Source organism: Balaenoptera acutorostrata, chromosome 7, assembly GCF_949987535.1.
Source record: "Balaenoptera acutorostrata chromosome 7, mBalAcu1.1, whole genome shotgun sequence".
Taxonomy (NCBI): Eukaryota; Metazoa; Chordata; class Mammalia; order Artiodactyla; family Balaenopteridae; genus Balaenoptera; species Balaenoptera acutorostrata.
Window position 1 is genome coordinate 8,780,625 of NC_080070.1, and position 23,577 is coordinate 8,804,201.

Sequence of the window (23,577 nt, forward strand, 5' to 3'; positions counted from 1 at the left end):
GGACAAGACCAACACAGAAGCTGGAGGGCTTTTTACAGCTGCACAGTATCCAGCTGAAACTATGCAGGGATTCTAGACCAGCAATGTCCAATAGAAATACCATGTGAGTCACATACTATGTGTAATTTTAAATATTATGGTAACCACATTTAAAAAAGTGAAAAGAAAAAGGTGGAATTAATTTTAATAATATTATATTCCTTTATCTATCCTAAGTGTTCACAACCTAGTGTGTATTGTACACTTAGAGCACATCTCAATTCGAGTAGATTTTTAAGTGTCCAATAGCCAGATTTGGTTAGGGATGGCTATGTTCAACAGTGCAGCTCTTCACATCTCCCGTCTTCCTCTTTATTCCATAATGCCATGACCTGCATTTCTAACTCAGCTCTGCCTTTCTATTTTAACTTTCTTTTACCTCTCCCCATTGATCAAATGCTGCTACTAGTTTTCACCATTTTTCTAGATCCCAGTAAAACCTTATTCCAACTGATATACAGCAGCTCCCCGATATCCACAGGGGACACGTTCCGAGGTTCCCAGCGCACGCCTAAAACCTTGGACAGGCATCCACTGGGGACCTTGGGGAAATCCTATATACACTATGTTTTTTTCCAATATATACATACCTATGATAAAGTTTAATTTATAAATTAGTGACAGTATGAAATTAACAACAATAATAAATAATCTTAACAATGTAATGTAATAAATGCTATGTGAATGTGGTCTCTCTCTCTCAAAATATCTCACTGTACAAGTTTAATGCCTTTTTCATCTTAACTAAGTACCTGTCACACAGTGTGGCTATAACTCTTACAGTTTGAGATGCGACAGCAAAACTAGCACAAATTTGTTTTTCCCTCTTCACAATGTCACGGATAGAAGATTCGTTCTTACCATAGATCTTGGCAACCTCAGCATATGATTTTTTTTTTTCATTCCTTATTAAGTCCAGGACACTCACCTTTTCACTCAGAGGAGGCACTTTACGGCTTCTCTTTGGCTTATCTGAATTGGCAGCATCACTACTCTTGGGCTTTGGGGCCATTATTAAGTAAAATAACGGTTTCTTGAATACAAGCACTGCAGTACCAACAGTTGATCTGATCACCCCGATGGCTACTAAGTGACTAAGAGAGGAGATGCACTGGACTAAGATATGATTCATAGTCCCAGGTGGGATGGAGCACGACGGCCGGAGACTTCGTCTTGCTACTCAGAACGGTGCCAACTTAAAACTTATGAATTGTTTCTGAAATTTTCCAATTAATATTTTCAGACTACAGTTGACCATAGAAAGAAAGTGAAACCGCGGATGAGGAGGGACTAATATGCTCACGACTAAACAGTTAATTAACTTACTATTCATGTCTTAATAACTACATAACTAAATATTCAGTCAGGACATTGTTCAGGGACTAGTGGAGGTAGCCCTTAATCTTCCAGGAAAGCATCTTCTCACTCTGAAACCAGTTTCTCTTTCCTGCAATACCTTCCCAACCTCCACATCCAATGAGTTCTCCTCAGTCCAGCTCCTAAATACCTTGGATTGACCCTCTCCTGTCCACTTCTATGGCTACTGCCATAGTTTAGGCTCTCACCACCTTTGCTCAGACATCAGAGCAAATGTCAGTAATGCAAAACTGACTTCCCTGCAAATCCTTCAATGATTCCTTATTGCCTGGAGGATAAATTATAATCTTTTCAGTAGGCCTGTTTCCAGTCAGTTCTCCCTAAATATCTAGCCTCAGATCTCCACATGAAATTTCTAGCTTCACACTAGTAGCTGCTAATGTCTGGAAGACTCTGCTATAACTATCTGAGTTCCCTGTGGGTCCCCATGTCACTCACACCTGCATCCTTCTGCATCTGCTTTCTGTCTACCTAAAAAGTCCTTCCTGTGTGCCTGTGAACTGCTCCTCTGTATGAGATCCTCCATCCAAATCTCAACCCTTGGCTGAATAAGAAGTGCCATCCCTCTGCATACTTCAATTCTGGCATTTCCCAGTTTTTTCAATAATAATAATAATTTTTTTAATGTCTGTCTCTTTTATTAGCCAGTAAGGATGCAGCATCCATAAGGTTACATCTTATCATCAAGGCTAACACTATCCTTGGCACATGGTAGGTTATCAGTGAATGACTGTGGGATGAATGGATAAGTGAATGAATGAATGACATATCTTTCCACCTCTTCCTTGACCCCCTACACAAACTTCCTGCATTAACTTAAATAGTCACTTTACTGTTTCAGAAATATGGCACGGTCATCTGTGCTTCCACAATTCTGCTCATGCTTTTGCTTTGGCCTGGGATGTTCCTTCTTATCTGGGGCTACAGTTCCTTTAAAGTTCAACATATTTCTTTGAAGCCTCTACCAGCCACTGTAGCCCACAGTGATTCTCCCTTCATTAATTTCCTATGAAAACAATTATCTGTAATGATTATGAAGCACAGGCTTCTTACACAGCTTTTAAACTTGTTATGAATGTTTCATATTTCCATGGCTAAAGTAGTACATTCCCCATGAGAAGAGACCCCATTCTGCATCTCTTGATTTCCTCATTGTGTACATCCGTAACAGCGCTCTTACCATCTCGGGATATTAACAAATGTCTCTTGACTTAATAAAATATAGTTGGCCCTCTGTATCCATGGGTGTTCCACATTTGTGAGTTCAACCAACCTCAGGTCATAAGTATTTTGAAAAAACATTCCAGGAAGTTCCAAAAAGCAAAATTACATAGCATTTACATTGCATGTACAACGACTTACATAGACTTTACATTGTATTAGGCATTGCAAGTAATCTAGAGATGATTTAAAGTTTACAAGAGGATGTGCATAGGTTATATGCAAATACTACACTACTTCATATAAGGGACTTGAGCATCTACAGATTTTGGTATCCTGGGGGGTCCTGGAACCAATCATCAGCGTACATAGAGGGACGACTGTGTAATAACTATGTGAAAGGAATTTGCCTCTTTGTGTATTGTGCTTCCATCTAACCTTGGAAATGTCATTCTTTAAGATTTTAAAGGTTTTTTTTTTTTAATTTTCTAATTTTCAAATGCCTGAAGTTTCAAGAAAAAATAATTCACTTTGATGTCATGTCCACTTGCTCAGGAGGGGTCTTCAGTGAAGTGTATCCACGAGAATAGTTTTCATGTTGATGAAGCCCTTTGGGGACTATGCCAAAGGATCAAACATCATGAAGCTACTGGAGTAAAAGTTTACAGGCACCACTTGTTTAAGGCAAACTAAGTTAATCTTATAAACAAATGTTGCATTCTACTTAGAGGGTCTCTCTTTATCACAATTGTAGATTATGATCTATTTAAATCAATCTATTTACTGATTAAGATACCCTTCTCAGATACTACAATTTGTCTGTTAAAATTTCTTACAGATTTGCTTTTTAACAACATTCCAAACAAACACGCACATATTCCCCACCCCTTCCATCTGCATTCCCCTCTTGCTCATGTAGCATTCTTTTTGATGCAAGCAAGATTTGGTAAGCAAAATGAGATTCAGACTCTAGTAAGTTCCTCAATGAATTCAAAGACACAGACAATGAAGAAGTATTTATCTCTAGTAGGACAATGGGTACCTTGCAGAATTTTAAACAATGTTATCTAAAACATTTAGCTTGTTAACCCCCCTGAAACTAGTTTTTAGGTAGTATAAATACAATCACAGGGAGAGGAAGTATTTTTGTTCAATTAACAAATGAAATTAACAAATTAACATGAAATAAAAATAATGACAAGTCCCAAGTCTTAATAAAGCTGTTTTTCCTGGCACAGAAAAATCTATGACTACTCTCTCCTTCTTCTCAGGTCATGGATAATTTAAATAGCAAAGGAAAATTCTCAAAGAAAATATCATTTTAAAACTGCAATAATAAATAGACAGCATTGTTTAATTTTTATCCTGATTTCTATTTTAATGAAAGTAGATAATGTCTCTTATCAATAAACCAGAAAGCAATGTGAACTAATAGTTTTCCTTTCTTTCTTTCTTTCTTCCTTCCCTTTCTTTTCTTTCTTTCTCTCTTTCTTTCTTTCTTTTCTTTCTTTCCTTCCTACCTTCCTCCTTCCCTTCCTTCCTTTTTTCCTTTCTTCTTCTCTCCTTCCCTCCTTCTCTCTCTCTCTCCATTATTTGAAATATAGAAAGCAAAAGAAAAAAGCAAATTCTACTTCCTTATTTTTCCAGATTAGAGAAGTAAGAAGTAAAGAAACTAAACATTAGTAGGATACTTATCTTAATCATTTTAATTAACTTAAAACCCTTCACCGTGTAAATTCAATAACTCACTTGCCAGAGGGATTTGCTCTGGAGTCATTGGGTATGGGACCGCTGATTGGAACTGTTTTTTTGATGAACCATTTCCATCACCCTTGATTTCCAGTCCTGGCTTCTTAAAGTGTAGTGAAAACTAAAGTCACCAACGAACCTGCAAATTTTTACATTGGCCTTGTCCGTCGTACCTAAACTGATGGTTTTGTTTGTTTCTGGCCACTTGCTTTTCTAAAACTTTTTAATTTGGCTTTAATGGAAACTACTTCTTTCTGTCCCTACCTACTTAAAAGTGTAGTTAGTATTTAATTGGACCAGGTTATTACAATAACAGGTATGACTTGCATAAACATACCTGGGGAAGAACACCTAACTCCTACACAGCATGTGGGAGAGTACAAGGGGTGAAAGATGGTAGCCTACTAGCTCCAGCTCTTCATCCACCAGGCTATGGGATCATTCCCTATATTTTACAAAGTGAATGGTGAGTGTCTATTAATCCATAAGGTTGGTTTAAGGGGAGGGCAGTTAAATGAGTTCTTAGAGTTCATTCAAAATTTTGCAATATAGCTAAGAAATTGACAAAAGCAATTATCTTAAGAAGAAAATATTTGTTAAGGCAGATGTTTTAAATACATTCTTTAATTACTTGCTTTTGTATTTATTTTTCAGGTAATCTAATATCAAAAGCAAGAAATGAAATTTAATGACTCATTTAAATCTCTCTGTAGTTGATTTAGCTACATGTTAAAATTATTTATCTTTTTCCTTCCTGCTTATCTTCAAACACATAATTATTGTGTGACATTACTTTTATGCACCGGGCCCTCCTTGCGATTTAAACGTCAAAGCACAGCTATATGCCACACCAAAAGTAAATAGTTTTCTTTTGTCCTAATACATGCAATACATCAAAGAAGAATAAGGCTGCTGTTGAATCTTAAAACAGTTAATTCAACTTTTTTTTTTTTTTTCTTTTCTCCTAGGAGAGTTATCTCCTCTGGCATTTCACTACTGTATTTTCTCATTAAAAATAAGTTTTGTCATTCTTTCCTGTTGATTAGAAGGGGGTGCTGGGAGTGGTATAAGCAGACAAGAGAAAGAATCACGCTGAAGGCAGTGGAATTCCAGAGCTGCTTATATCACTTTGGAATTGATGCAAAAAGAAAGGAGCCAAGTGCCTCCAAAAGACTGCCCTTAGTCATATAAAGAGAACACGTGAAGGACCATTAAAGCACGGCTGACCTTTCCCATCAAACTAAAGAAGGCTCTTGACTTCTCTGGCCTTGACATCCTCTGAGGGTAGAGCTCAGAAGGTGTGGAGGGAATTTGCACCAATCTGGCATCTTGCTGTGGTGCTGCCCCACGGGAAGAGGATTCTGATTCCTAACAGAAGCAGATTTCCAGTGCAAGAAGTCCATGGGCCCAGCGGCCCCAGCATCCTGCCACCCCTATCTCCTTTAGTAGCACTTCTGAATGCTTCAGAGAGGAACACTCCAGGAATGTGTCCAGTGAGAGCCATGTGGCTGACAGGGTTGTGGTGCTCCGGCCGGGTGTCAGGCCTGAGCCTCAGAGGTGGAAGAGCTGAGTTCCGGACACTGGCCCACCAGAGACCTCCCGGCCCAACGTAATATCAATCAGCAAGAGCTCTCCCAGAGATCTCCGTCTCAATGCTAAGACGCAGCTCCACTCAATGACCAGCAAGCTCCAGTGCTGGACGCCCCATGCCAAACAACTAGCAAGACAGGAACACAAACCCACCCATTAGTAGAGAGGCTGCCTAAAATCGTAATAAGTTCACAGACACCCCAAAACACACCACTGGACTCGGTCCTGCCGACCAGAAAGACAAGATCCAACCTCATCCACCAGAACACAGGCACCAGTCCCCTCCACCAGGAAGGCCACACAACCCACTGAACCAACCTTACCCACTGGGGGCAGACACCAAAAACAATGGGAACTACGAACCTGCAGCCTGCGAAAAGGAGACCCCAAACACAGTAAGTTAAGCAAAATGAGAAGACAGAGAAATACACAGCAGATGAAAGAGCAAGGTTAAAACCCACCAGACCAAACAAATGAAGAGGAAATAGGCAGTCTACCTGAAAAAGAATTCAGAGTAATGATAGTAAAAATGATCCAAAATCATGGAAATAGAATGGATAAAATACAAGAAATGCTTAACAAGGACCCAGAAGAACTAATGAGCAAACAAACAATGATGAACAACACAATAAATGAAATTAAAACTTCTCTAGAAGGAATCAATACAGAATAACTGAGGCAGAAGAAAGGATAAGTGACCTGGAAGACAAAACAGCAGAAATAACTACCGCAGAGCAGAATAAAGAAAAAAGAATGAAGAGAATTGAGGACAGTCTCAGAGACCTCTGGGACAATATTAAACGCACCAACATTCGAATTATAGGGGTCCCAGAAGAAGAAAAGAAAAAGAAAGGGACTGAGAAAATATTTGCAGAGATTGTAGTTGAAAACTTCCCTAATATGGGAAAGGAAATAGTCAATCAAGTCCAGGAATCACAGGGAGTCCCATACAGGATAAATCTGAGGAGAAACATGCCAAGACACATATTAATCAAACTATCAAAAATTAAATACAAAGAAAAACTATTAAAAGCAGCAAGGGAAAAACAACAAATAACACACAAGGGGATCCCCATAAGGTTCACAGCTGACCTTTCAGCAGAAACTCTGCAAGCCAGAAGGGAGTAGCAGGACATATTTAAAGTGATGAAAGGGAAAAACCTACAACCAAGATTACTCTACCCAGCAAGGATCTCATTCAGATTCGATGGAGAAATTAAAACCTTTACAGACAAGCAGAAGCTAAGAGAATTCAGCACCACCAAACCAGCTTTACAACAAATGCTAAAGGAACTTCTCTAGGCAGGAGACACAAGAGAAGGAAAAGACCTACAATAACAAACCCAAAACAATTAAGAAAATGGTAATAGGAACATACATATTGATAATTACCTTAAATGTAAATGGATTAAATGCTCCAATCAAAAGACACAGACTGGCTGAATGGATACAAAAACAAGACTAATATATATGCTGTCTACAAGACACCCACTTCAGACCTAGGGACACATACACACTGAAAGTGAGGGAATGGAAAAAGATATTCCATGCAAATGGAAATCAAAAGAAAGCTGGAGTAGCAATTCTCATATCAGACAGAATAGACTTTAAAATAAAGACTATTACAAGAGACAAAGAAGGACACTACATAATGATCAAGGGATCAATCCAGCAAAAAGATATAACAATCATAAACATTTAACCACCCAACATGGGAGCACCTCAATGCATAAGGCAAATGCTAACAGCCATAAAAGGGGAAATCGACAGTAACACAATCATAGTAGGGGATTTTAACACCCCACTTTCACCAATGGACAGATCTTCCAAAATGAAAATAAATAAGAAAACACAAGCTTTAAATGACACATTAAACAAGATGGACATAACTGATATTTTTACGACAGTCCATCCAAAAACAACAGAATACACTTTCTTCACAAATGCTCACGGAACATTCTCCAGGATAGATCATATCTTGGGTCACAAATCAAGCCTTGGTAAATTTAAGAAAATTGAAATCATATCAAATATCTTTTCCAACCACAACACTATGAGACTAGATATCAATTACAGGAAAAACACTGGAAAAATACAAACACATGGAGGCTAAACAATACACTACTAAATAACCAAGAGATGACTGAAGGAATCAAAGAGGAAATCAAAAAATACCTAGAAATAAATGACAAAGGAAACACAACGACCCAAAACCTATGGGATGCAGCAAAAGCAGTTCTAAGACAGAAGTTTATACCAATACAATCCTACCACAAGAAACAAGAAAAATCTCAAATAAACAACCGTAACCTTACACCTAAAGCAATTAGAGAAAGAAGAACAAAAAAAAAAAACAAAAACCCAAAGTTAGCACAAGGAAAGAAATCATAAAGATCAGATCAGAAATAAATGAAAAAGAAATGAAGGAAATGATAGCAAAGGTCAATAAAACTAAAGGCTGGTTCTTTGAGAAGATAAACAAAATTGATAAACCATTAGCCAGACTCATCAAGAAAAAAAGGGAGAAGACTCAAATCAACAGAATTAGAAATGAAAATGGAGAAGTAACAGCTGACACTTCAGAAATACAAAGGATCATGAGAGATTACTACAAGCAACTCTATGCCAATAAAATAGACAATCTGGAAGAAATGAACAAACTCTTAGAAAAGCACAACCTTCCGAGACTGAACCAGGAAGAAATAGAAAATATAAACAGACCAATCACAAGCACTGAAATTGAAACTGTGATCAAAAATCTTCCAACAAACAAAAGCCCAGAACCAGATGGATTCACAGGCACATTCTGTCAAACATTTAAAGAAGATCTAACACCTATCCTTCTCAAACTCTTCCAAAATATAGCAGAGGGAGGAACACTCCCAGACTCATTCTATGAGGCCACCATCACTCTGATACCAAAACCAGAAAAAGTGGTCACAAAAAAAGAAAACTACAGGCCAATATCACTGATGAACATAGATGCAAAAATCCTCACAAAATACTAGCAAACAAAATTCAGCAGCACGTTAAAAGGATCACACACCATGATCAAGTGTGGTTTATCCCAGGAATGCAAGGATTCTTCAATATACGCAAATCAATCAATGTGATACAACATATTAACAGACTGAAGCATAAAAACCACATGATCACCTCAGTAGATTCAGAAAGAGCTTTTGACAAAATTCAACACCCATTTATGATAAAAACTCTCCAGAAAGTAGGCATAGCGGGAACTTACCTCAACATAATAAAGGCCGTATATGACAGACCCACAGCCAACATCATTCTCAATGGTGAAAAACTGAAAACATTTCCACTAACATCAGGAACAAGACAAAGTTGTCCACTCTCCCCACTATTATTCAACATAGTTTTGGAAGTTTTAGCCACAGCAATCAGAGAAGAAAAGAAATAAAAGGAACCCAAATTGGAAAACAAGAAGTAAAGCTGTCCCTGTTTGCAGATGACATGATACTATACACAGAGAATCCTAAAAATACTACCAGAAAACTACTAGAGCTAGTCAATGAATTTGCTAAAATAGCAGGATACAAAATTAATGCACAGAAATCTCTTGCATTCCTATACATTAATGATAAAAAATCTGAAAGAGAAATTAAGGAGACACTCACATTTACCATTGCAACAAAAAGAATAAAATACCTAGGAATAAACCTACCAAAGGAGACAAAAACCTGTATGCAGAAAACTATAAGACACTGATGAAAGAAATTAAAGATGATAAAAACAGATGGCAAAATATACAATGTTCTTGGATTGGAAGAATCAACATTGTGAAAATGACTATACTACCCAAAACAACCTACAGATTCAATGCAATCCCTATCAAACTATCCATGGCATTTTTCACAGAACTGGAACAAAAAATTGCACAATTTGTAATGGAAACACAAAAGACCCCGAATAGCCGAAGCAGTCTTGAGAAAGAAAAATGGAGCTGGAAGAATCAGGCTCCCTGACTTCAGACTATACTGCAAAGCTACAGTAATCAAGACAGTATGGAACTGGAATAAAAACAGAAATGTAGATCAATGGAACAGGACAGAAAGCCCACAAATAAACCCACACACCTATGGTTAACTAATCTATGACAAAGAAGGCAAGAATATACAATGGAGAAAAGACAGCCTCTTCAATAAGTGGTGCTGGGAAAACTGGACAGCTACATGGAAAAGAATGAAATTAGAACAGCCCCTAACACCATACACAAAAATAACCTCAAAAGGGATTAAAGACCTAAATATAAGGCCAGACACTATAAAACTCTTAGAGTAAAACACAGGCAGAACACTCTATGACATAAATCATAGCAAGATCCTTTCTGACCCACCTCCTAGAGAAATGGAAATAAAAACAATAATAAATAAATGGAACCTACTGAAACTTAAAAGCTTTTGCACAGCAAAGGAAACCATAAACAAGATGAAAAGACAATCCTCAAAATGGGAGAAACTATTTGCAAATGAAGCAACTGACAAAGGATTAATCTCCAAAGTACACAAGCAGCTCATGCAGCTCAATATCAAAAAAATAAACAACCCATCCCAAAATGGGTAGAAGACCTAAATAGACATTTCTCCAAAGAAGATATACAGATTGCCAACAAACACATGAAAGGATGCTCAACATCGCTAACCATTAGAGGAATGCAAATCAAAACTACAATGAGGTATCACCTCACACAGGTCAGAATGGTCATCATCAAAAGCTCTAGACACAATAAATGCCAGAGAGGGTGTGGAGAAAAGGGAATCTTCTTACACTTTTGGTGGGGATGTAAATTGATACAGCCGCTATGGAGAACAGTATAGGGGTTCCTTAAAAAACTAAAAAGTGAACTACCATATGACCCAGCAATCTCACTACTGGGCATATACCCTGAGAACACCATAATTCCAAAAGAGACATTTACCACAATGTTCATTACAGCTCTACTTACAATAGCCAGGACATGGAAGCAACCTAAGTGTCCATCGAAAGTTGAATGGAAAAAGAAGATGTGGCACATATATACAATGGAATATTACTCAGCCATAAAAAGAAACAAAACTGAGTTATTTGTAGTGAGGTGGATGGACCTAGAGTCTGTCATACAGAGTGAAGCTAGTCAGAAAGAGAAAAACAAATACCATATGCTAACACATATATATGGAATCTAAAAAAATAAAAAGGTTCTGAAGAAACTAGGGGCAGGACAGTAATAAAGATGCAGACATAGAGAAAGGACGTGAGGACACGGGGAGAAGGGAGCATTAATTGGGAAGAAGTGAGAGAGTGACCCCGAATAGCCAAAGCAGTCTTGAGGGAAAAAAACAGAGCTGGAGGAATCAGACTCCCTGACTTCAGACTATACTACATAGCTACAGTAATCAAGACAATATGGTACTGGCACAAAAACAGAAATACAGATCAATGGAACAGGATAGAAAGCCCAGAGATAAACCCACACACCTATGGTCAACTAATCTATGACAAAGGAGGCAAGGGTACACAATGGAGGAAAGACAGTCTCTTCAGTAAGTGGTGCTGGGAAAACTGGACAGCTACATGTAAAAGAAGGAAATCAGAACACTCCTTAACACCATACACAAAAGTAAACTCAAAATGGATTAGAGACCTAAATGTAAGACCATACACTATAAAACTCTTAAGGAAAACATAGGAAGAACACTCTTTGACATAAATCACAGCAACATCTTTTTTGATCCACCTCCTAGAGTAATGGAAATAAAAACAAAAATAAACAAATGGGACCTAATGAAACTTAAAAGCTTTTGCAAAGCAAAGGAAACTACAAACAAGGCAAAAAGACAACCCTCAGAATGGGAGAAAATATTTGCAAATGAATCAACGGACAAAGGATTAATCTCCAAAATATATAAACAGCTCATACAGCTCAATATTAAAAAAACAAACAACCCAATATAAAGATGGGCAGAAGACCTAAGTAGACATTTCTCCAAAGAAGACATACAGATGGCCAAGAAGCACATGAAAAGCTGCTCAACATCACTAATCATTAGGGAAATGCAAATCAAAACTACAATGAGGTATCACCTCACGCCAGTTAGAATGGGCATCATCAGAAAATCTACAAACAACAAATGCTGGAGAGGGTGTGGAGAAAAGGGAACCCTCTTGCACTGTTGCTGGGAATGTAAATTGATACAGCCACTATGGAGAACAGTATGGAGATTCCTTAAAATACTAAAAATAGAATTACTATATGACCCAGCAATCCCACCACTGGGCATATATCCAGAGAAAACCATAATTCAAAAGACCCCAATGTTCACTGCAGCACTATTTACAATAGCCAGGTCATGGAAGCAACCTAAATGCCCATCGACAGACGAATGGATAAAGAAGATGTGGTACATATATACAATGGAATATTACTCAGCCATAAAAAGGAATGAAATTTGGTCATTTGCAGAGATGTGGATGGATCTAGAGACTGCCATACAGAGTGAAGTAAGTCAGAAAGAGAAAAACAAATATCATATATTAATGCATATATGTGGAACCTAGAAAAATGGTACAGGTGAACCGGTTTGCAGGGCAGAAATAGAGACACAGATGTAGAGAACAAACGTATGGACACCAAGGGGGGAAAGTGGCAGGGGGTGGGGGTGGTGGGATGAATTGGGAGGTTGGGATTGACATGTATACACTAATATGTATAAAACAGATAAATAATAAGAACCTGCGGTATAAAAAATAAATAAAATAAAATTCAAAGAAAAAAAAAGTGAGAGAGTAGCATGGACATATATACACTACCAAATGTAAAACAGATAGCTAGTGGGAAGCAGCTGCATAGCACAGGGAGATCAGCTCAGTGCTTTGTGACCACCTAGAGGGGTGGGATAGGGAGGGTCAGAGGGAGACGCAAGAGGGAGGGGATATGGGGATATATGTATACGTATAGCTGATTCACTTTGTTATACACCAGAAACTAACACAACAATGTAAAGCAATTATACTCCAATAAAGATGTTAAAAAAAAATAAGTTTTGTCACTCTAGTACTTTACTTGTACTTAAAAATGAAACCACTTCACATCACTTCAGAGAGGCAACTGACTTGAACATAGGTTCTCACCTGGGTGTGTGATACTTTTACGTCATTGAGCTTATGTTTTTTTTGCTAAGATAGATGACTATGGTTTAAATGTTTACGTATCAACAGGATACTCCTCTCTGGATCCTTCTATAGGAAACCCAATGGCTCTGGCAATGCAGTTAAAGACTAAAGGGGAGTCTAGGTTTAGCTTGGAAGGCCAAGAAAATTTATACAGAGATCCATGCTTCTAACACCAGAAATGAATCAGATCTAGCATGAGGAAACAGGGCTTTCCAGAAATCTACTAATAAATAATTTGATTAAGCTCAAAGAAGGAAAGAACACAGCCATTTGCAATATAAAATGGATGGAATCCCAGATGGGGAGTCAACTGAGATAAGGTGAAGAGACAAAGTAAACATACCAAGAATAAAGAATCACAATATGAACTGTCATATATGAAAATTAAAACTGAATTATGTAACTAGTCTTTTTTTGTTTTTTATTTTGAGCTAGAGATCTGGTTTTAGGACCCTGAATACCTTCTATCCTAAGGGTGTTTTTGAAGGGTGTTTCCCAAAAAGAAATCTAGTTTCATGCCTGGAAAATTGCTTGCTGGCTCCAGTTCTCAGGGAATGAGTTCCAGCTGACCTGTTCTTTGCTCCTTTGAAGTCTGATGGGATCCGAGCCACAGTGAAGTCAGAATTGAACAGGCGTGAAGTTCTGAATAATCTGAAGTTTATCTGAGGGACTTTCTGCCTCCTTTACCACTTTTGCGTAATTATCATGAAGTGAAAGTAAGATATTCCCGGAAACCTACAGTTTTGTAACAAGAGTCTAATGATAGAAGACAAAATGTTTCCCAGTGTAAAAGAAGCACTAGCACAGTTTGACACCAGCCTAAGTGACCACATGAACATTTGTAAAGAAGAATGGAAGGAACCATCAGCCTGCAAATCTATGAAAAGGTGCCAGAGCCACAGGGTGGCAATTTGCAGGTAGCAATATCCAGGTGAAACAGAAAGGAAATCTGGCATAAATACCATAAATATTTCATAATATTTCACTGCAGAAATACCCATGTTTGTGAGAAAAGCCTTCCTTTCCCTATAGCGGAAATAATTTTTAGATATTTCAAGTCAAAGTTTTGATTTTATTTATTTTTCTTGTTCAGTGGATCAGCGACATGTTTCACAAGGAGTGGGGGCTGGGAGAGTTCACCTCTGGACCCTGGACTGGAACACAAAGTTAGTAGACATGCAGATTCAATTTTGGGAAGATGGTCTAAAGCCCTGGGGTTCTGGGGTTGAAAGAGGTCTGTCTTTGAGAACAAAGGAGAGGAACATAGTATTAGCACAGCATAAGGTCTGATCAACGACCCTCCCTCCACTACCTCAGCATTAAAGCTCCAGGAAGAAATGTTCACTGAGTGATCTTGAATAAGTGTTTATTGACTGAATGAATCTCAACAGAGACTTACAAATCTTCTGGCAGTGGTGGCTTGTGCCTTGCTTTCCGCCTTTGGGAATCTGATTTATAAGAGGCCCCATGTCAGCCTGAGGTGTACAGAGTAAAGACAGAGCATGGTATGCTGAGCCAGAGCGGGGCCTAAGATAGTTATCCCCACTCCCCACTCCCACTCAGCTTGTACACAGTTCGCAAGAGATCTCAAAATCACTGTGTGTCCCTATGGGGGTCTATACAAGTGCTTGGATGGCTGGTAGACCAGAAAGGGAACTTAGGAGAAGATCAGTGCCCAGAAGGTAGATGGATCTTGAGTGACCAACCATTGTGGTTTACCCAGAACTGCGGGGTTTCTCCAGGTAAAGGGTTCTCAATCCTAAAAGCAAGACAGTCCTTGACAAACTGGGACAGGTTACCTTCTTACCCAAATCCCAAAATGTGAGCCCAGCAGGAGCCAAGGCTTATCCCACAGCCAGGAGGAAGAACTGCCAGAGCAGTGGGGAGCCCAGAAGGAACCTGAGTAGAGCAGAAGCCAATCCTCTGATGATGTTACATAGTTAGCTGGGCCTGACCCAAGGGCTATGCTGGAGAAGTCAAGGAGGACACTTAAAATGGGACAGGAGCCCCGAATGGGAGCTTGACCTTTGACTAAGTTTGAATCCCATATTGACTTATATATATAGTTATTAGACCCGAAGGTATGTGCTCCAATATTTATTTTTTGCTGCTACTGACTGGAAATGGGAGCTTATGAACAAATGAAGATCAATTTTAGAAAAAAAATGTTACATGTATTCTTCATCTCAGGACTGTAAATCTTAAACTTGCTTTTATAAGAAGTCATGACCTCCTTCTGAATTGTTAGTATTAATTTATTCATTGTTCACCTTTCCAGCAGAGTTAGCTTAGTTTTGAAGCACCTCACACTGTATCTATCCAACCCTCATTTAAGTGCTCTTATAAAAAATCTTACACTTTACTTTCAAGGAAAAAAAAAAAAAATCGAACAAACTGGGTAGGTGTTCTTGAAAAGAAAGCACTGAATTAAAAAACAATAACTAGGTCTGTGATCATGCATTTCCATCCAAAAATAAAAATGAAGACTTAATTACTAACTCAGAAATAGGATCCAGTCTCTTCGCAGTTTCTCAAGGGGAATTTTGTGGGCTGTACTTAAGCTGGGATGTCTACTCTTCCTTTTCCGCTTTCTGTGCTATCCAGAACGTTTACTGGTTTTGTTTCTAAATATATTTACAAGGGAGGTTATAGAAAAGGTATAGAAGATTCTAATTCTAATGAACTACTTTTACCAGGTTTTCTACCAGATGCTGACTAACGATATGAATTTGCTTTGGCCTCTAAACAGCCATTTAGTCCCCAGGTTCCAATCTCTAGGGGACATCACTGGCATGCAACTTAATATATTCTAAAATAAATTTATCATCTTTTCTTTCAAAGCCATTTCCATAATCAGGAATTTGTTGTTCTGTGTTCTAGTAAAAAGATGGTATTGGTTTATTTTAGACATGGAGGATGAAAAAAGGACAGATGCTTTCAGCTCCAAGAAAAATAATATTTGACTCACAGTGACTTAAATAAACAAGGACTGCTTTTTTTCCTCACACAAAAAGGAGTGAAGGTGGTTGCTGACTGTGGTTCACTGGCGCTCTGGTTTTCTTGGTCATACAGCTGCAGGCATGGTGTCTGCATTTGAACAAGGACAGTGGAAAGTAACAGGGGACCTCTGTATCAGAAAAATAAAAGTTTTCTCAGAACACCTTAGCTGACTTCTGCGTACCTCTCATTAGCCAGGACTGTACCACATCATCACTGCGGATGACAAAGAAAAAAAAAATCTCTCCCTGGCAGGTAATCTACAAGGGTGATTTTAGGATTGATGTAAGTCACAGAGAGCAAAACGGACTTTACTGTTACTCACAAAACAGAAAAAAAATTGCCAAACCAGTCATGAACACCACTTACTTCAGCTCAAAATATTTTAACACCAGCTTCTCCATTCCATATGACGTGAATCAGAATCACAGACAAACAAGCAAGAGCTCTGCAGGGATTCACAAGTTCCACCCTCTGGTGCAGCAACTCTCCTAGTTTATAAATTATGACCAGTACCTGCCAGGACCCTCCCAGGACTCACTCAGACCCCCGGTACCCTTTCCTCACTCCCTTCCTCTCCCCCACCTCCCTCTGAGAAGACCCTTGGTTCTCTTTTGGTTCCCACTTGCAGGAGGAAGTAAATAAACCTAACTTTAGTTATAGGAGTGTTTTTGCAGGCTTTTTGCCTCTCAGATTTTCACACCCAGAAAGAGGATAGCGAGAAGTGGGTTGAGGACAGGAGTTGAGTCTGGTGCCTGAAGATGTCTGCCACAGAGAACCAACAATGTGAGGGCGCAAAGGAGCAGATAAAAAATGGTACTCATGCAAGGAGAAACAAGGAGATTATCTGCTAGATATCTTACTGTTTACGGAGAATATTCTAGCAACTGAGGGTTTGATGAAGTCCTCCTCCCTAAGAGCAGGGTCTCACTCAAAGGGTAAGGCTACAGGCTCCTGACATTGGAAGAGGCTTCCTGCCCACTATTCACCCTCTCCCTTTCTAGTTCTTCTGCTGTTTATGAAATACAGCTGAAGAAACCAGAGGTCTTCCAATAGATAAGCACGACGATTTTGTCAGACACAACACCTCACTGTTTAATCTGCAGATGTGTGCTTGTAAGATACATGTATCCAACTGCCTTCTTGAAATGTCCACTTAGATGCCCAATAGACCTTTCAACTCATGCCCAACAGTGAATTCCTGATTTTTTCTTCCACCCCATGACTAATCTTCTCCACCACTAGCCTTCCCACTGGAGGACATGGTAACTCCTTCCTTCCAGCTGCTGTTACCAAATCATTTCGGTTTATCCTTATATCTTCTCTTCCTCTCATGCCTCGAAACCAATTCATTAAGAAACCCTACTGACCAACCCTTATCAGTATTCAGAATTGACCACATGACACTACCTCTTGTGCTAACAGCACCCCAGTCTTAGTCCACCAGCATCTCTCACCTGGATTACTATGACAGGCTCCCAGCTTCTACCTTTCCTCCTCCCACAGCCAGAGTTATCCTTTAAAAATGTAAGCTAAAGCATGCCACTGCTCTACTCAGAAACCTGCAATGACTCCCTAGTTCTCTCAGAATAAAAGCCAAATCCTTACCGTTACCTACAGGTCTCCAGGACCTGGCCTCCAGGATTGTTCTGGCCTCCTCTTATACGGCTCTGCTCCTCGTACTTCCAAACTTGCCACCCTGGCCCCTTGCTAACCCTAGATGATACCAGGCAGCCTTGCTGCATTGACTATTCTCTCAGCCTGCAATGGTCTTTCCCCAAACTGGTGAATTCTATTACTCTTTCAGGTCTTGAACTAATAATTGAGGCTAACTCTGACCAACCTATTTAAACAGCAACTCAACACCCATCTGTTGAAATGCCAGTCCTCCTTGATTTGCTCAACTTTTTTTCTTTCTTTTTTTATAGCACTTATTCCTTCTAACTTACTATAATATTTATCTATCACGTCTGTGCTTCCTCCCCTTCCCCCAGAATGTGAGCTTCTCAAGTGCAAGGATCTCTGTCTGTGTTGTTCAATGATTTATCCTAAGTGCCTAGAACAGTGCCTGGCACCATGGATGCACTCAGAAAATACTACTGAACAAATAATTCTATAGCTTGGCATGCTTGCTCTTTCCTTGATTCAGTGCTGTGTTCAGAAAGCAAACAAATAAACACAACAAGGCACATGTAAATCCACACCCAAAAAAAGAAAAAGAAGTTCAACTCATAGGATATTTCAGTATGACACACAGCAAAACTCCTTTAGAATCATCTTCCCAAACTATTTCCCTAAGTTCTACTCATAAAATCATTGCAGCTGCTCCTATAATCTCTAAACATTTTATAAAAATCATGTCTGTGATTTCTATTTTTTTACCCTATATTTTCATTTATGCTTTTTTAATTTTTTCAAAAATAGCTCTCAAATCAATCAAGCTGAAATTTGAAAGGATAAAAGTAAGAAAGAGACAGTGTAGGCTTGCTTAGGGAGAATTTAGGTAGTCTGAAAATAAAATGGTAGAGATCAGGCAGTTGCAAAGTTTCAGTCAGTGAGGGGGAAAAGATCAAACCAGAGAAGAGCCAGGGATGTATCATTAAAATGTTATCTGATGGGTCACAGCTATGTGAGGACAGGGTAACGTCACTGGTACTCTCATATGCAAAGACACAGATTAAGGGTGAGCTCATCAATGAGCCCCTCAACGGTTTGAATAAGGTGAATACAGCCCTGTATCATACATGCAAAAACACAGCACTTCACAGATTAAGATTTTGAACTGGGCACATTTTGGGTGAATAAAGGAATCTGCTATTTCACACATTGGTAATTAATGTGCAGAAATCATTGCCCTGGTGATCATTTCAAAATATATGTAAATATCAAATCATTACATTGCACACCTGAAACGAATATAATGTTATATGTCAATTATACCTAAAAAAAGAAGTCATTGTCCTCAAAAAGTAAGACAAGCAGAAAACGTATTCAATAGTGGATTTAGGAAATCTGTGATGCATCAGAGGTGACTACTTCCCTGTAGCCACTCTTCCTGGTTATCACCCTGGAGGATAAGAAAGACATATTCCTTGTTCTGTCAGCTACAGGATACTTGGCAACACAGACACTTGCATGATGCCATTGTGGCAAAAAACTATTTTGTATATTTCTCTACATGCTTAAAATTGAAATTTGCATCCCCTATTCTACATCGTCTCTTGTGTTGTTCTCCTTACCAGGAGTGCCTGGTTCGTTTACCAAAATCTTCTGTTCTCTTCATTTACCAAAATCTTCTTCTGGAGATATTTTAACTCCTAATCTTGCCATGGGGGTAAAACAGTAAAATCTCAACACCTCACCCGCACTTCTTTGGTAGCAAACAATTTAAATTTAATGCCCAGAAAACATGCTGTTTGAAGTGAAATAGCAACATCACCATAAAATCTAGCAGTTTACGAAAGCTGGATGAACTAACTTGGGTATTGACAGAAATTATTGTATCATTAAAGTTACTGACATGGAAAATGAACAAGGTACTAAAATGACTCAATATACTGTCTATTACTAAGAAGGAAAATCTTCCTGTATGGAAAACCATTATTAAAATTTATGAATACACATCTAATATCAGAATATATTATCTTAAAACATTCATCTCTCAGTTTTTGTGATTATTGCCACCACTTGCTTTAGGCAGAAATAACAGCTATTACATTATTGATGGTTCAAAAATTAGGAGTATATTTTTATTAAAATTGTTTGCTGTTCTGTTTAAATATAAATTGTTTAGGCTATCAGGACCCATATCTGCATATATGTAATAAAAATAAGCACTATGTTATATTTTATTATAAACATATTAAAGCCTTAAAAAGTTACATTCTACAGACATCATAAACTGTAATTTACCATTCATGTGAATACTACTTTATTAAGATTATATGGAAGCAAGCTTATTTCATAATAGATGATTTTTGTATATTTTTAAGATTCATTAGATGTCTTTGGATGACTTCCCCAAGGATCCCCTCTTAAATGAATTAAGATTATTAGAGACTTAAGGTCTGTACTTTATTGGGGGCTGGCTAAGATTTATAGAACTTTTATCTTCAAAATATAAAATTAATAAAATTCTTTTCAGAATAACATAGTCCTCTCATAAAAGATTTGAAAATAGGACAGAATATCACCTAAATTCACCGGGTTAAATTCAACTCAAAATTAGATGTAGTTTGTTTGTGGGCAAAACATCTCAAAATGAAATTTTTTCATGTTGGAATGAAAGGCACTGTTTAGAAGTATGTTAAGGTAGTACATGTAATGCTGTCATAATATTTCATATAAAGGTTGTATCTTTCCACCATGTGAGAGGTCAACTAAGTTTTTATAAAAAGTTTCTCCCCAGATTTGCAAAAACTGACAAAGATGAGATCTTGTAATAATATTTCAGTATGTCTGTTTTGTAAGCAGACTCAACTACATTAAATACTCTACTTCAGTAAATCCCCATACTGCCTGCCAACACATTTTAATGTTCCTTTTCCTTTAAGAGGGGCGTTTAGAGGGGACCATATACTGAGGATGAGTCATGACCAAGACAAGGAGAAGAGGGACATTTCTGCTGTGGGCATCAGAAGCAAAACTAAAAATAAACTAAGTTCCTTTTCCAGCTGTTGCTTGCAAAACTACATGCATAATGCTCACCTTCACCAAGGGAGGCTGAATGGGTTAATGTGACATCACATATTGTTCTGTCATATATAACCATGTCCTGATATAAACATCACTGCTAACATCACAAACAAAAGCCACAGGCATGGCAATGGCTCCCGTCTCCTTACCCCTTACAGGGTTGAGTGTTCGGGTGTTCCACTTGTCCTACAACAAAAACATGAATTGCGAAAATTGGAACAATTCAAGGGAGGATGCACGACCGTTCACCTGTCTATGATGGCACACATATCAACGCTGACGTTCGCAAAACTTCCGGGCCTCCTTTGTGCCACTTCGTATAAATTTACAAGTTGATCATCCACTTGAATGAGCTGCATGCATCCTTGGAATGAAGGCTGAAGGACAGAGTGACTTGAGCTATTCATCTGGTTCAGATAACCTGTGAGAGAGAAAAAATGGGAATGTTGAATTGTGTTGTCCAGCATGCTTCACTAAAACTCCTCTGGGTGTTTTCCCTGACCACAGCCATCGTGTCCAACTACTGTGTTTCGCTGATCCTTGCTGATGCTGCACTCAGTGTGGAAGAATGAAGTCTTCTGAGAAAACGGTATTATTTCAGGGGAAGTTGTTAAGGGTTGAACCTAGGCAAATGTCTGTCTCTGGTCTATGTCTACGAAGCATCCTTCATATTTTCTCTTCTGGCATCTTCTTTTTCACTGTCACATCTCTGTCCATCTGCTCACGGCTACACTTCTTCATCCGACCCTGTCTTCAGAGATCAGGATGTAAAATTTTAGACCTTTCCCAACCATCCAACCTCCTTCCTTTTATGTCTTTAATATTTACTGTTATTTTCTTAATTCCTTAGAGGTCTGTTATTCAGCTGTCAAGAAGCTAAACTTACTATTATCAGCTAAGGTGGGTTTCTTTTATAGATTAATATCTAATTCAATCCAAAGAGACATTTGCATTACAAATGATTTCCCAATTTATAAAACCCAAAGAAACATAAAGAGATAAATTTAGGCATAAGGGTCAGTCACCTTGCTCTGAATATCCATCTCATATAAGGTACCTAACATGGTATAGGTAGCATAAGTGATAAGAAGTGAAACTAAAAGTTTAAAAGAATGAATAACAAAACAAAAAAAGAAAGTTTCTATTAGGGTTAGCAACTACTGGTTCTATTACAGAGTAGGATATACATATACTAAGGTTGAGATCAAATAATTTTAAAAATTTTATTGCAAAGTAACTTTAAAATAGCACCACAAATAAATTGCCTTTATGCTTTTCAATAGAAAAAATCATAATTCATATTATGCATAGAAAATCTGTAGGTCATATGGAATAAAATTTCTTGATCCCATTAAATATCTCCACAAAGTCCCCCAAATGAACTTCACCTATCAGAGCAAATTTAAACTGTAGTAATTTGTCTGCTTAAAAATCTTAAGTTGGGCTTCCCTGGTGGCGCAGTGGTTGAGAATCTGCCTGCCAATGCAGGGAACATGGGTTCGAGCCCTGGTCCGGGAGGATCCCGCATGCTGTGGAACAACTAGGCCCGTGAGCCACAACTACTGAGCCTGCGCGTCTGGAGCCTGTGCTCCGCAACGGGAGAGGCCACGACAGTGAGAGGCCCGCGCACCGCGATGAAGAGTGGCCCCCGCTCGCCACAACTAGAGAAAGCCCTCGCGCAGAAACGAAGACCCAATGCAGCCAAAAATAAAATAAATAAATAATTAATTAATTAAAAGAAAAAAAAATTTAAAAAAAAAAATCTTAAGTTATTCACACATTCTTTTCAATCTAATATTATATCTATAGCAAAAAAACAATTTATACAAAATGGGTTGGTATCAGGATGTGCCATTAATTGGATAAAAGGGAATTTTCAATAAAAACATTGTCCAAAAAATGACCATTAAGTGATTTTTTATTTTATTTTAAATATTTATTTTATTTATTTATTTATTTATTTTATTTATTTTGGCTGCGCCGGGTCTTAGTTGTGGCATGCGGGATCTCTACTTGCGGCATGTGGGCTTCTTAGTTGTGGCATGCGAACTCTTAGTTGCGGCATGCATACGGGATCTAGTTTCCCCACCAGGGATCGAACTCAGGCCCCCTGCATTGGGAGCACGGAGTCCTACCCACTGGACCACCAGGGAAGTCCCCATTAAGTGATTTTTTTTAAATGTCCTATTCTGTTTGACTAGTAACAGTAGTTTAGAACAATAGAAATCTCCTTCTCCCTTTACTAATGGGTTACAATAATTAAAATCTAATAATTATCAATTGAATCCTCTTTAAGGATTAATCACAGAAGTGTATACAATCATTTTCCATCAACACAGTACTATGTAAAAATATGATTATACTTAATTTCTTGGCTTAAAAATAAATAAGCATCTATTTCAATGTCAAACATATGGTATTTTTTTTTTTCTTTTTTCTTTTCTGAGTCACTTTTTTTTGTTTTTTTCATTTGCATTGACTTAATCCTCTCAGAAAATTGCTGATCTTAGCTAAGTGGTCTATTTAGACTAGCTGTATGCATACATATGATTTTCACTCTGCCTAATCAAGATAAAATTGAATGGAGTTTAATGTCTAAACTTAGCAAAGAGAAAACATCCAGCTGTAACTTTATTGACTATTCTTAACGAGACAATCATATGATTCTGTTTTTTGAATACTTGGGAGTCTCTAAATATCCACACTTGCTTTGAAGTATTCCAAAATGGGTAGATCTATTGTGAGAACAAGACCTTCTCAGAAGCAAGGCAGCTGCATAACACACAGATCCCTATC

General features: G+C 38.1%; 1 protein-coding gene across 1 annotated transcript in view; it reads right to left on the reverse strand.

Annotated features, from left to right (window-relative positions):
• CNTNAP2 (contactin associated protein 2) overlaps positions 1 to 23,577 on the reverse strand; it is a 1,523,154-nt gene that overhangs the window by 887,440 nt on the left and 612,137 nt on the right. Inside the window, exon 10 of the mRNA XM_057550506.1 lies at positions 21,031 to 21,202. Within this exon, the coding sequence (XP_057406489.1) occupies positions 21,031 to 21,202 (172 nt within the window). The remainder of the gene's footprint in view (positions 1 to 21,030; positions 21,203 to 23,577) is intronic.